Source organism: Amphiura filiformis, chromosome 11 (assembly GCF_039555335.1).
Source record: "Amphiura filiformis chromosome 11, Afil_fr2py, whole genome shotgun sequence".
Classification (NCBI taxonomy): domain Eukaryota; kingdom Metazoa; phylum Echinodermata; class Ophiuroidea; order Amphilepidida; family Amphiuridae; genus Amphiura; species Amphiura filiformis.
The window spans coordinates 36,186,186-36,198,636 of NC_092638.1; the positions used below are offsets into that span (position 1 = coordinate 36,186,186).

The 12,451-nt window shown below is 36.8% G+C and overlaps 1 protein-coding gene and 1 non-coding gene across 2 annotated transcripts in view; one reads left to right on the plus strand and one right to left on the minus strand.

The window, feature by feature from the left end:
- Positions 1–758: 758 nt before the first annotated feature.
- Trnae-cuc (transfer RNA glutamic acid (anticodon CUC)) lies at positions 759–830 on the minus strand. Its single transcript has one exon. It is a non-coding gene; the product is annotated as a tRNA-Glu (tRNA).
- A 263-nt stretch (positions 831–1,093) lies between these two features.
- The window catches only part of LOC140164796 (probable E3 ubiquitin-protein ligase HECTD4), a 105,438-nt gene continuing 94,080 nt past the window's right edge, over positions 1,094–12,451 (plus strand). The window contains 8 exon segments of the mRNA XM_072188162.1: positions 1,094–1,905; positions 5,368–5,597; positions 6,149–6,257; positions 8,173–8,311; positions 9,180–9,347; positions 9,800–9,832; positions 9,834–9,987; positions 10,955–11,113. Of these exon segments, the coding sequence (XP_072044263.1) occupies positions 1,217–1,905; positions 5,368–5,597; positions 6,149–6,257; positions 8,173–8,311; positions 9,180–9,347; positions 9,800–9,832; positions 9,834–9,987; positions 10,955–11,113 (1,681 nt within the window). The 5' untranslated portion in view covers positions 1,094–1,216.

Consider the following 12,451-nt stretch of genomic DNA (forward strand, 5'->3'; position numbering starts at 1 on the left):
AAAAGTTTAACATACAGACAGAGGGGGTCAAAAAAGTTTTGACACCGAAATCAAAATTTTCCAGCCCCCCCACCAAAGTATTTATGAACGTTCCCTTATTCACATATTTTGTAAATGTGAACATGTTAAATCTATTTGGGATAACTGTGTTCAAATTAATCAAGATAAACATGATATTGATTTTTCCATTTCAAATTTTGATCTTTGGGATTTGTAAAGATAATTTCATTACATTTATGTGTAAAATATTATATTTATGTTTGCAAATTTCAAAAAAAGAAGCTTAATTTTGTGAGTTGTAAGACTTTTATTAAAAACAACAGAGACCGGATATTTTATTGCCCAAATTCAAAAGCTTTCAAAAAAAGGGAAAACGTTAACTTTCTGCCCATTTCAAGAAGTGGAGGTTCGATTTTTAATATTTCTTTTGGTAGGCCTATGTAGGCCTACATGTACTGTATCCTGTTTGATTTTTAAAGACTGGTTTTCAGAGTAACATGATTCTTTGAGTAATATCCCGGGGAGTAATATTCATGTTGTTTAGTTTTAAAATGAAATGTAGTAGGCCTACCGGTAGGTCTATTGTATTAAAACACTTCATGATTTTTGTGATTCTTCTTTATTGTTCTTTTGTTTTCTTTGAATAAAAAAAAATATAAAAAAATAAAAGCACTCAGTGGCACCGAAGCGTGTGCACAGTGAAAAGGAGAAAAAAAGATCTGAAATTTTATAATTTCAAGGAAAGAAAAAATATCTCTTTCCCACACCGGGAATCGAACCCGGGCCACGGCGGTGAGAGCGCCGGATCCTAACCACTAGACCATATGGGAGATGAGTTATGATCAGGCGGTTCAATATAATACTTATCTGTAATTTTATAATTTGATTACTAGTTCTACGTTTTTGGAATATTTTGTCTGTATTATTTTACTTCTTCTATACGAAAGTTTTAACATATTGCATTTAAATTTTTAAATAGAAACTTAACAAAATCAAGCACTTTCGTAATGGGAAAATAACAAATAAAAATGAGGAAATCGCTATTTTTAGACCAGCCTCGTTTTGGAACACTCATCATTTCCAAGATGGCCGCTTCCAGGGATGTTGTTGTTTTCTGATCCGTGCAAAATGTTACGTTGTGTTACGACATTTGTTCATCTTCTCCTAGGTCAAAAACATGTAATTTAGATCGATTTTAACAAACAGAGCCATTGTAATGGCATCCTTCGGGATCACAGACTCCACGCAGTGGTTGTCTGTTAACGAGGAATTGCTGTTTCTGCACGACGGATTGATACGAGTAACTGATTTGGTGGAACTTCCGCGCGATGTCAATGCAAGTCAAGCAGATACGGAGAATGAGGTTGTTTCGTTTGACACAAAAGATCCTGTCGAGCTTACAGATAGGTTGCTAGCTGTTTGCGGTAAACACAATAATGCTTACGCATATTCTAGATTGCTTGAATATCGTTTGAATGCTTTAAAAGGTTTGTGGAGTGCTCATCGACATCTGAACAGCAATGTCGAGCAAATGGAACGAGAAGCTTCCAGCCACGAAGAGACCATTGCGCTTCTGAAGAAGCAAGGTTTATGGCAGCAAGTAGAACAAGTTTCTTTCTCAAGCAGGGTTGGATTACTATTGGTGTTTCCTCTGTTGCGATCGCAGAGGAGGGCAGATCCTGCATTATGCGGAGAGACGGCGGAACTTTTGTTACGGTGTTTGCGAGATTGTCCTCCTTTGAGTTTGACAAAAGAACCTGGAGATTGCCTTGATGGCTTAGAAGATTTGTTGTGCAACTGGCTTGGTGAAGGTCAGAAGCATATAGAGGATGAACAAGAAGATGAAAATCCACCGATGGAACATCAGAATTTAGCATCGGCACTTGTTGCTCTTGCCGCTGCAAGGTACAAACAAAAATTCAGAAATTTAAATTTTATGTCCTACCCACAACAATGACCTTCATGTTGTTACTACATTGTAGACTGTGCTAGACATGTCCACATTGCTTATTATAGAGGGCGACATTCAATCCAAAAAGTTGCGACCACAGTAGCTCACAGTCAATGGCTTAACTGTAGGCCCCCCCCCCCCTAATCCCCATAGCATAGGGAAATACAAAAAATTGAAATTTGGACACCAGAAACTTGGAGACGTAGTCTAAAAAGTGCTGGTACTTTATCCTTGTCCTTGACACAGAAGTCAGCATGCTGTGAAAGTTAGATTTCATAAAATAAAATCGCCTTTGTGTAAAATGGATCATCATGGTAAAAAATGATGCATTACCGTACATGCTTTTTTTGTAGAGTAAGGTATTGTCAATGATGGCCGCAGAAAAGTGCAGTTTTTTAAAAACAGGCATTTGCCCATAACTTTGCTAATTTTTGACCTACAGACATGGTTGACCCCTCATTTTTTAGATGTAAGTTAAATAATCACCTTTTTAAACAAAATTATTTCCATGTGAAATATCCTACTTGAAAATTTTGTGAACATGCCTAGAACTATGCATTGTAAATTTGTATTCACTGTAGCTGAGGTAAATCAAGTTTGAAAAGTGGACACTATATATTGCTCAAAGTGGGGGGACATAACTCCCACTTTTGTCAGTGAGTAAGTTGGGGAAATGTATCCAATGGGGGAATTAGCTATAGTATAACAGCGATCATAGCAAGGGAAATTTTAAAACAGTCGGAATAGAGACCTCTGCCTCTGACTTTTGAAAACTTGTCACACCACTGACTACATACCGGTATGGTACATGTATTGTAGGCCTACATCCATACAGCAAATTAGTAGTTTTATAATAATTTTATGACTGGAGATATTCATCAAGATAAATTCAATAAATATTGAATGTCTCGTAAATCAATTCACTCAATATTTGAAATTTAATACCGTACGTAGTAGTACGGTTTCAATACCATCTAGTTGAATAGCTCAGCTCAGTGAATATTTAGAGAATAAACGATAGGAATTTTTATTTTGCCTATCCTCTACCGTGTGATAGACGACAGGCAGGTCCAATATTTTGAGTAGTGGATGCCGGCGCAACTACGATAAAAATATTGGGCCTGCCTGTCGCTATCATAGGTAGAGGATAGGCAAAATAAAAATTCCTATAGATCGCTTATTCTCATTCTTAGTCAGTTAAATATTATTTTAATAACTGTAAACTATTTTTTAAAGCAAAAATTTAGTTACCGTCATAAAAACTCCCCTTTTTCTAAAATGAACGAAACTTGTTTACAACTTCTCATCTTTTGTTGCGCATACTGCTAGTGCTAGCGCGTGCGAGTATTCCGCACTGCGTCTACGCATACAACGCGATACATATGCGCACCTCTACATTTGTATGAGCGTATTACGCTCATGATGACGTGGGGTCGTCTACGGCCTGATAGACGACACCCAAAATCATGAGATTGTCGAATCAGATTATGTGTCTACGTAATAGACCACTCCCACTGACTAAGAATATAATAAAACTGGTGTCTACCTTTCAAACTTTGCGTCCACTTTTCTTTAAGGGGGTACTACACCCATGTGGTAAATTTGACTATTTTTGCATTTTTCTCAAAAAATAATAACACACCGGTAACACAATTTATATTATTGGGGCAAACTCAAGACAAGCGGTTCAGTATATATGATAGGAAATGAGGTACATCCTATAGCGGTACCTCTTTTCTTATCATAAATAACAAACCGCTTGCCTTGAGTCTAGGGGTCTGATTTGCGGGTAATTTTGTGCCCGGGTACCAAGATTTTTTTCGGCGGGTAACTGGTACCAAATTGCAAAAAAAAATTTAAAAAGTTTTTTTTTCGGTTTTGTAGTGTCTCTGGACCTAGACCTAAATGCTAGGATCATGGAAAAAAAAAAAAAAAAAAATTGAATTTTGCACATTGTTTTGTAATTTTAATATGAAAATTGATACATAGTTTTCATGTCATACTCTATTAATGATATCAAAATGCATTGAATTTGAATGCAGGCTTGACAGAGTGCGTTTTTTCAGTACCGTAAATGCAGAGTTTGCCGTTTGAAAATGAGAAAAAAGCTGTAGAATGCTCTTATGGTCTCTTCAAGAAAGCTTTAAAAGAGCTGTTTGCACCTGTGGCCATTAAGAATTTAACGAGTCATCTAGAGGAGTTATAAATCGGTCTTGCAAATACGACTTCAGAAGAGCTGTAGAGGAGTGATTGCTCTCACTCCTCTCAAAAGGCAGTCCCTGTAAATGTAACTTGTAAGTAATGACATGTAACCAAGATATTACCTCACTTACTTGTCCACCTGTAATTTTAAATGGGCAGGTAGCTCATGGGACTGGCAAAATTAATGTCTGTGACTCCTGTGACTTAGGAGTGTAGTTAGAAGTGAACCCAAATCAAGGCTAGATTTAAATTAAGGCTATACATGTATAGCAATCTATTTGAACTGACTGTTCCCCCAGAAGGGCAGCTGGTTTATAATGTTTTCAGTGTCATATTTTGGACAGACAGCAGTTTTGGTGACAAGTCAAGTCAAAGTCTTATGAGGTGTTATGAACATCTCATAAGCATTTGACTAAATATTTCCATCATAATAATTACGTGTCTTGTTCAGACGGTTTATTCAAAATCTGAGATTTTGACAAAACTACCTCAGCTTAGGGGTTCTACACCCCTGGCCAATTTATGCCTATTTTGCATTTTTCACAAATTATAGCACATTGGTGGCAATTAAGATACGTATATTTAATTTATAGGGGCAAGGACTACAACTACTGTACTGAAAATTGAGCAACTCAAAGCAAGTAGTTATTGATTTATTGATCAAATATTGGTTTTCCCTCATTTTTGACTGTAACCCTACAACTGTTGTCTGTGCTGAAATAAAATTTACAGTGCAGTAGTTGTAGTCCTTGCCCCTATAACATACATATCTTACTTGTCCCCAATGCGCTATAATGTTTAAGAAAAATGCAAAAATAGACACAAATTTGGGCAGGGGTGTAGTACCCCCTTAAGTATTGATTTTTGCAGGATACATGTTAGTTTGCTTTTAGTACATTACAATTGTGTAAAAAGCAGAATTTACAAAAAATACTGCAGGGGCACCTACATGTACTAAGCAAATGTTACAATATGACTTTAAATAATATACATTTTGTAGAATTGCTTCTCAAATCTCAATACACTGCTTTATAGCATGTGTAGATATGTAGTGTATGAACAGCGTCTCCATCTTGTGGCTTGGAGACATGTAAAGCTGGTGGTCCCATGTAAGAAGAGTCAACCCTTGCCCTCAATGTCCTAACTGCTGGGTTCTGGCATTGTAATAAAGTAGAAGTGTAGTAACAATAAACCTGGTTCAATTGTTTCCACAGAGGTTCAATCATAACACTGATCCATACAGTGCATCTACTACAAAGACTCCAGGGTAATCTTTACTCTCTCCAAGTTGCTGATATTGTCCATAAGCTACTCAAACTAGAAGGTGGACCAGGATGTACATCATCTCTACTGGGAAGCAAACATATTGTATGCTGGGGTTTCGAAGACATGTTGAGACCAAATGATGTTGAAAAAGGTGGTGAAGATAAAGAGAAAGATAAAGGTACATTGTACAATGGTTATAGAAGGTGTATTGTGCCAAGGGTGGATCCAGGGGGGCTGGGGACCCACCCTCCTCTTTGGTTAACCCCTACCCCCAGGATTCTCCAAGATTGGCCAATACAATTTAATTTTGCAGAAAATTTTATAAAAGTTTAAAAAGCGTGCTCCCATAGCTTGAATAGCAATTTGTTACAATGTAAACATATGCTAATACCATAAGGATAGCACCTTAATAATATTTTTGCTAATAATTGCTACACACATTTTTCAAAGTAATTTGAACCTGCTTGCCCCACCCCCTGTATTCAGGCATGAGATTTTCCCTGTTTTTGCAGGATTTCCTGCTTTTTTGTGGTCCAAATTTTCGCACTTCTTTTAATTTCAGCCCTTTTTTGGCCTTTTTAGCCTCATTTCACATGCTTTTTCAGGTTTTTTTTAAACTTTTTTTTTTTTCATGGATGATCATTCTCATGCCTGTGTATAGGGTTCATTTTTAAATGTTAAGGTTGCCTATGTCATGATATGAATTGTGTTATTTCCATTTTGCATTAGATCCTGACATAGGTCGCACAGTTGCATGTGATGGATGCTATCTCTACACAACAGGTTGCAATGGTATAGGTTTGGCTAAAGTAGGCTCAGGACTCAAAGGTACATTGAGGTAAGCATCAGTATAAGTGTAACTGGACCTTCTTTACGCCATGTCTTCAATGTATGGCTTTGAGTTACAACTCAAGTTATTGAGTTATGGTCGTGCGCGATGAATTGGGGGCCAAATGCGTTACATACTAAAAAATTTAACAATTTACATGTTTTTGTACTTAAACTGATCTAATTCACAAAATTTTCATCAAAACCCTATAAAATTATATATCACTGTAAAGCTTAGAGTACCAGGAATGCACACGTACAAACAATTGGTCAATATACAGGGTGCCACAAATGTCATATAGGTGGAAAAGTTGAATTTTGGTTCAAAAAGTATACTATTTTGTTCCTCTCTTATTTACTAACATAAACACCTGTTCTGCTAAAACCTTTTTAGATGTGCTAATAACATTGTAGGCTTTCAAAAAAAGCAAACTTGTAATAATGAGTTATGTTGCCTAACTGAGATACAGGGTGTTCAAAAGTCGTAGATAATTTTTATGATTTTTATTACATTTTCAATCAAAACTTTTTTTCCTCCATGCCTCACACAAAAACCAATGGCATATTTGAATTCCTCATCAAATTTCCATCCAAAAAATGTAAACTTTTACAGCAGTGAAGTTACTCCTTCAAGAAATATGACCTTCAGAACATTTCGGAGCATAAATGAATAGTTAACACAGTAACGTATAGGAAAAGCCTAGAACCCATGACACAGAATGCAGCACACTTACAACAAATTAACCTAGCTTGGAGTAAAACTGGTCAAATTGTAAACTAGACATCAATACCAAAACAATGGTACATAATCCATCTCAATACCTTGCTGGGTTACAAAGTTGCAGTAAAAGATAAATTCGGGAGGCATGAAAAATCAATATTCCCTATACTTTAACACATGCCTCAACCGTAGGCACCTCAACCGTAAGCACCTCCACCCCTGACTCTGCATTGTTTGAATTGCAATATCTCAAAAAGTATATACAGTGTGAAGTTTTTACTTTCCACAATTTTAGCTAGATAAATTAGCAACAAAATGTGACTAAAACTAGCTCAGTACCCCTCTCCATTCTTGAGATCTGGGACAAAACGTCCCGAATAAAATGAAAAAATGTAACGCCTCCACCTTTTCCTATACCCCAATTCATGACGCACGACCTTATTGAGTAAGTACACAACCCATGGTGCTTCTCGTCTGCAAATCATACCAAAGCTTTAGCTAGAGACCTGTCCGGCCGTCATTTGAATGGCCTGTCACAAGATTGGACGGCCTACAAAATGCTAGAGCCATCCATGAGACTGTCCAAAAAAAGCCTTTTGCGATATACAATCATGTTGAATGTTACAAACCACTGTTAGGAGCCTCTACATGTCTATAAAAAAAGTTACAAACCACTATAAGGAAATTACTTCCTGGTTTGATGAATTTGGTTTTACTGTAATTTTGCATTAAATGTATTTTGTTTGGTTTTAAATTAACACCAAAATATAACAATAAGGTAAAACAAACAAATCACTGACAAGATGAAAATGGCCAAAGCCAATGAGGATAGAAATAGCTTCCCCTTCAACAAAAGAAAGTTAAAATTAAAAACAATTTTACAAGCAAAAATATGGACAAACCTCAACAAACAAACAAGAACACACTGCTCAAGAATTAATCATAGTTTGAAATTAAGTGAGCTTTGGAAATTTATCAATTTTTAGTACTAAAACTTGGAAGAGAGGCAATTGAACTAAATTTTTGGCACCAATATTATTAATTATGAATGCTATGTTTAATACTTTGACCCTGTCCATGGAGTGAGTAATATAATTTAAGACTTTCAAAAGTCTTGAGGATCACCACTCCCTGGTGGTAGGCACACAAGCCTTTTACAAAACTGTACATGTCATTTATAGTTCGGGTCATCATTCTTTTGCAGGGGCTTTGTATATTCCCGCAACTCTGATATGGACCAGGGTTGGGTTGCCCATGGAGGTACCTTGCTGGTACACAGACCAATGGAGATGGATACCAAGGGAACTTTGCTGTGCAATGAAGTCAACACAAGTACACTTAAGGTAAATTCATATGGGTATATTAGCTGGCTCAGCGGCAAACAGACGTATCTCCATTAGCTACCATATGAATGATTTTCTCTTGACAACTGAGGGCTCAGTGGCACAGAGGCTTAACTCCATGTGTATATAATGGAGTTGCAGCTGTGTGCTACTGAGCTTTGCAAGAATGCATGGTTGTTAATGAATGTTGTCGAGTAGAACTTTCATTGTCGACAATCATCAAATCTCAAGACCCGATGTTGACAAGTTGACGACAAAGCAATGCTTTAGTAAAGTCAAAATATTAAGTTCAGAGATCACATTAGGCATCAACACAGAGATATTACCATATGCCACATATACACAACAGAATATTGGGATTGTAATGGAAAGATAATCTGCACCACTTACGAATGAAATAGGTAAATTGGTAAATTATAGCAATTTTAAGCATGTCAAATATTCTAGTGACAATTTTTTTTGTCGACAATTGTTCCATGCATGTCGACAATTAGAAAAATTGCTTTGTTGACAATATTATCGACAACAACCTTGTCGACAACAGCCCATATGAATGTACAGCTTTGTGCTACTGTTTCCTGGGCTATCTACATGTAAATGAAGATACAATCCATGGTTCTAATTCAGGATTCTCAATTGTTTTTGATATGCAAAATCCATAAGAATTAAGAAACCTGCACTAGCTTCTGAATTCACCATTCTTTATCATGTGGATCTAGGGTTAAGACACTGCTGCACATTTCACTATTGTATTTAACAGTAAAGTGATTCTGTAACTACTCTGTGACCTCAAACGACCTCAGGTAAAAAAGAAAAACCCTACATATATGTTGATTTTTGCTTTTCTTTAACCTTCCCATCCAAATAGAATGAGAGATCTGTTGCAATGCCAGAGAAATATCAGACAGCAACCGGTAACAGGATGACAGTCACCCTCTGCACTGATGGCACTTATTTCTATTGGGTATGGTGTTTTAGTGGTGCTGATAGGACTGGCAAGGGACAACCAGTCTACATGGACATCTTTGAGATCCAGGTATTTACAGTAAAGGCAGTAGCATTATCATGTGACGGGGTGTTTGGGGCATTTGTCCCCCGCCCAAATCTTGTGCTTCCCCCTATCTTTTCCTCAGAACAAAAAAGTGCCCCCTCCTCATTTCACCTTTCCCTCTTCCTATCTCATGCAAAACATGTTTCTGTGTAGGTCCATAACCTGGAATTAGTATAGAGACTTACCAATGTTACAGAGAAGGATAAAATCATTGCCAAGAAGCCATTGATTAATCAGATTCTGAGTCCTGCCAGCAGCACAGTGCACAGTGGTATCCTTTTCAAGCATGTGATGATACTGACTCAGATCATCTAGAAATTTGATATGAAATGTTTATTGATTGTTTGATTTTATGTATGTATTTATAAATTTCAAATTCCACAATATTATTATTATATCAGATTTATTTGTCATTTGTATCATTTTTTACCCATCAGGACCAAGATGGTGCTCTAACTGCTATTCCTGTGAAAGAACAAAAAGACGCTAACACGGAAAGACGAGACCCTCAAAGCTGTGGGTGACCCTCTGTTAGCTAGAATACGTACCTACAGGGCCAATCCTGCTGCTACGTTGGCTACACTGACTGGTGCCTCTGTACCTCAACAGAATAAAGAAGAAACTGGTAGGTGTAGAGGAATTTGTTTAGAGGTGGCTTCAAAACTCGACCAGTTGATGGCAGTTGAGCCGCGCTTCATTGTTATAGAAACCAGCTCCAACCAGACTGAACCGGTGGTTGAGTTTTTAAGCCGTCCCTTATATAGTAATTTTCAGTACTTGTATGAGTTCACCCCCTAAAGAGATAATTGTTAGAGTAATGTTTGGAGTTATGATTAGTGTAAGTTTTAGGGTAAGGATTAGGCTTAGGGTTAGGCTACCATTAAAACAGTGGATGTTTCTCTGTTAGCTACACAGAATTAAAACAAGAGAACTAGGACTCCCTATACTACTACGTGCAATAGCGCGCTCGGTTATGGGGAGGAAATTGGGGGTATTTGGGTCCTTGCTGACTGTGCCTTAATTAAGTATGAACTCTTCATTTAGTACTTTGGCCCCGACCATGGAGTACTAAATACTGTATTGCTTGTTTTTCTGTGAAAAATTGACAAAAATTCCATGCTATATCATGTGAGTAAGCTTAAAACTGGCATCAGTCAGTCACTCTTGTCAGGGACGATTGGTAAATTGCATGGACAAAACCTGTTATGACTCACACTTCTATCCATTCCATTGTCTAATTATGGTATAATATGGTGTAATGTTGATGTATTTACCACGAAAATGATATTTTCCATGGGCGTCGCCATTAGTATAACCGTAAATCCCTTTTTTCTACAGGAGCACCATCAGGAAATTTAACCAGATTTTGAAAGTTTTTTTCACTAACAATTCACCTTCAATAATCATCCCCCTTTTGGAAAAATGCAACGCCCCGGGGCGTTATTACAAACAATAAGGTAGAAATATTTTTAAAAGCAAAAATAAAAAATAATACAATTAGTGGAAAGGTGGCAGCGAAATTTGTGAAAGAAATCATTCTTGACCATGAACCGCATTGATATTAGTTTGATGTATCCCTTCCTCTTTTTCAGCAACTACAAGTTGTGGACTGACCTTGAAGTTACTACGCAAGACCCCCATCTACAGTGATGGCAACAGCATCATCATGATAATAACACCCCCAGGCGGTGGGGGAAATTCTAGCGCACGCTCACTTTTTGGCGGCGGACCCGGCATGTCTGGTATTAGAAGTAAGAAGAAGAACATGTAGATAAGTTTCCTCAAAATATTGGGAAATGTGATTCTTGATTGTAAATGTAGATGTTTTGTCTAGAAATTTATACCAGCAGATTTCCAGTGTGAGATACAGCTCATCAATCCTCTGATAATATAAATTATGTAATAAAACCTGTCTGTAACAAGGCCAAAATAAAATATGTTCATGTTTCCGGTAACACGCCCGTCCAGAGTTTTTTGGTGCCACAAAAAAAATTTATGCCACTTGGGGAAAAAAATGAAATTTGTTCAATAGTCGTCTGTGTCGAAATTCTGATATGAAGTTGTGTGATAATCACATTTATTTTATTTTCCCCACAACTTTCTGCCATTAAATAATACAGTTCAATTTAAATAGATACTTAAAGAAATGGAGCTATAATAAAGGAGAGAAAAAATCAGAACCGTTCGGATTCGAACCAGCGTGCACTAACGATTACATGTCGTTGGCTCACCACCACACGCCATAACAGCTCATGGCGGATCAGCCGGCGAATTGAACATGTAATGATTTTATTCTCTCGTAAATGTTGCACGGCCAATGTAAATTAATTATAATTAGAGAGAATTAGAGAGAAATATATAATAATTAAAGAAATGGAGCTCCATTTCTTTAATTATTATATATTTTCTCAGGCATGTATCCTCTGGATCCTCGCATTTAATATTTAATGTCTCATATTGACTGATGTCATGCTATGACACAGCACATAGGCCTCCCTCTCTCATTATAAATAGATACTTACTAGAAAAGACTTTTTGCTTTACATTTTTATCGTTTCTAAGAAACATGTCACAGTATTGACCTGGGTATTGATATTTAGGCCTTAGCTATTTTTTTTTTTTTTTTAGTGGGACTTAATCATTCTCTCGATTGGGAGTATGATACGTATGTTTGGAAATCGCCAACTCTCTAATATGTGTACATGTTCGGGTAATATGTAGTATGATGCGTGTCACGTAATGGATAATAATACAAGCCTATAATTGAAGTCCAGATTAAAAAGACTAGTTTGCGTCTGACATCAGGGCGAAGGCGCGGTGTGATTGGTTGCTGACCTACACAGTACAGCATGTTTGGTCTGGTTGACAGGATGTCATATGCAAACTAGTCTTTTTAATTTGATCTTCAATTATAGTTGCTAAATTATATTGGTCAGTACTTGTAAAGTATGAGAAGAGCTTTTGTGAGACTCGAGTCATATACCATTTTTGGCTAGATGCAAGTGTAAAATTGGGGTGAAATTTCAGAATGTGCAAATAAAATTTGTCCATAAATTTTTTTTATTTTTTATTTTTTCCCCCAATTTTTT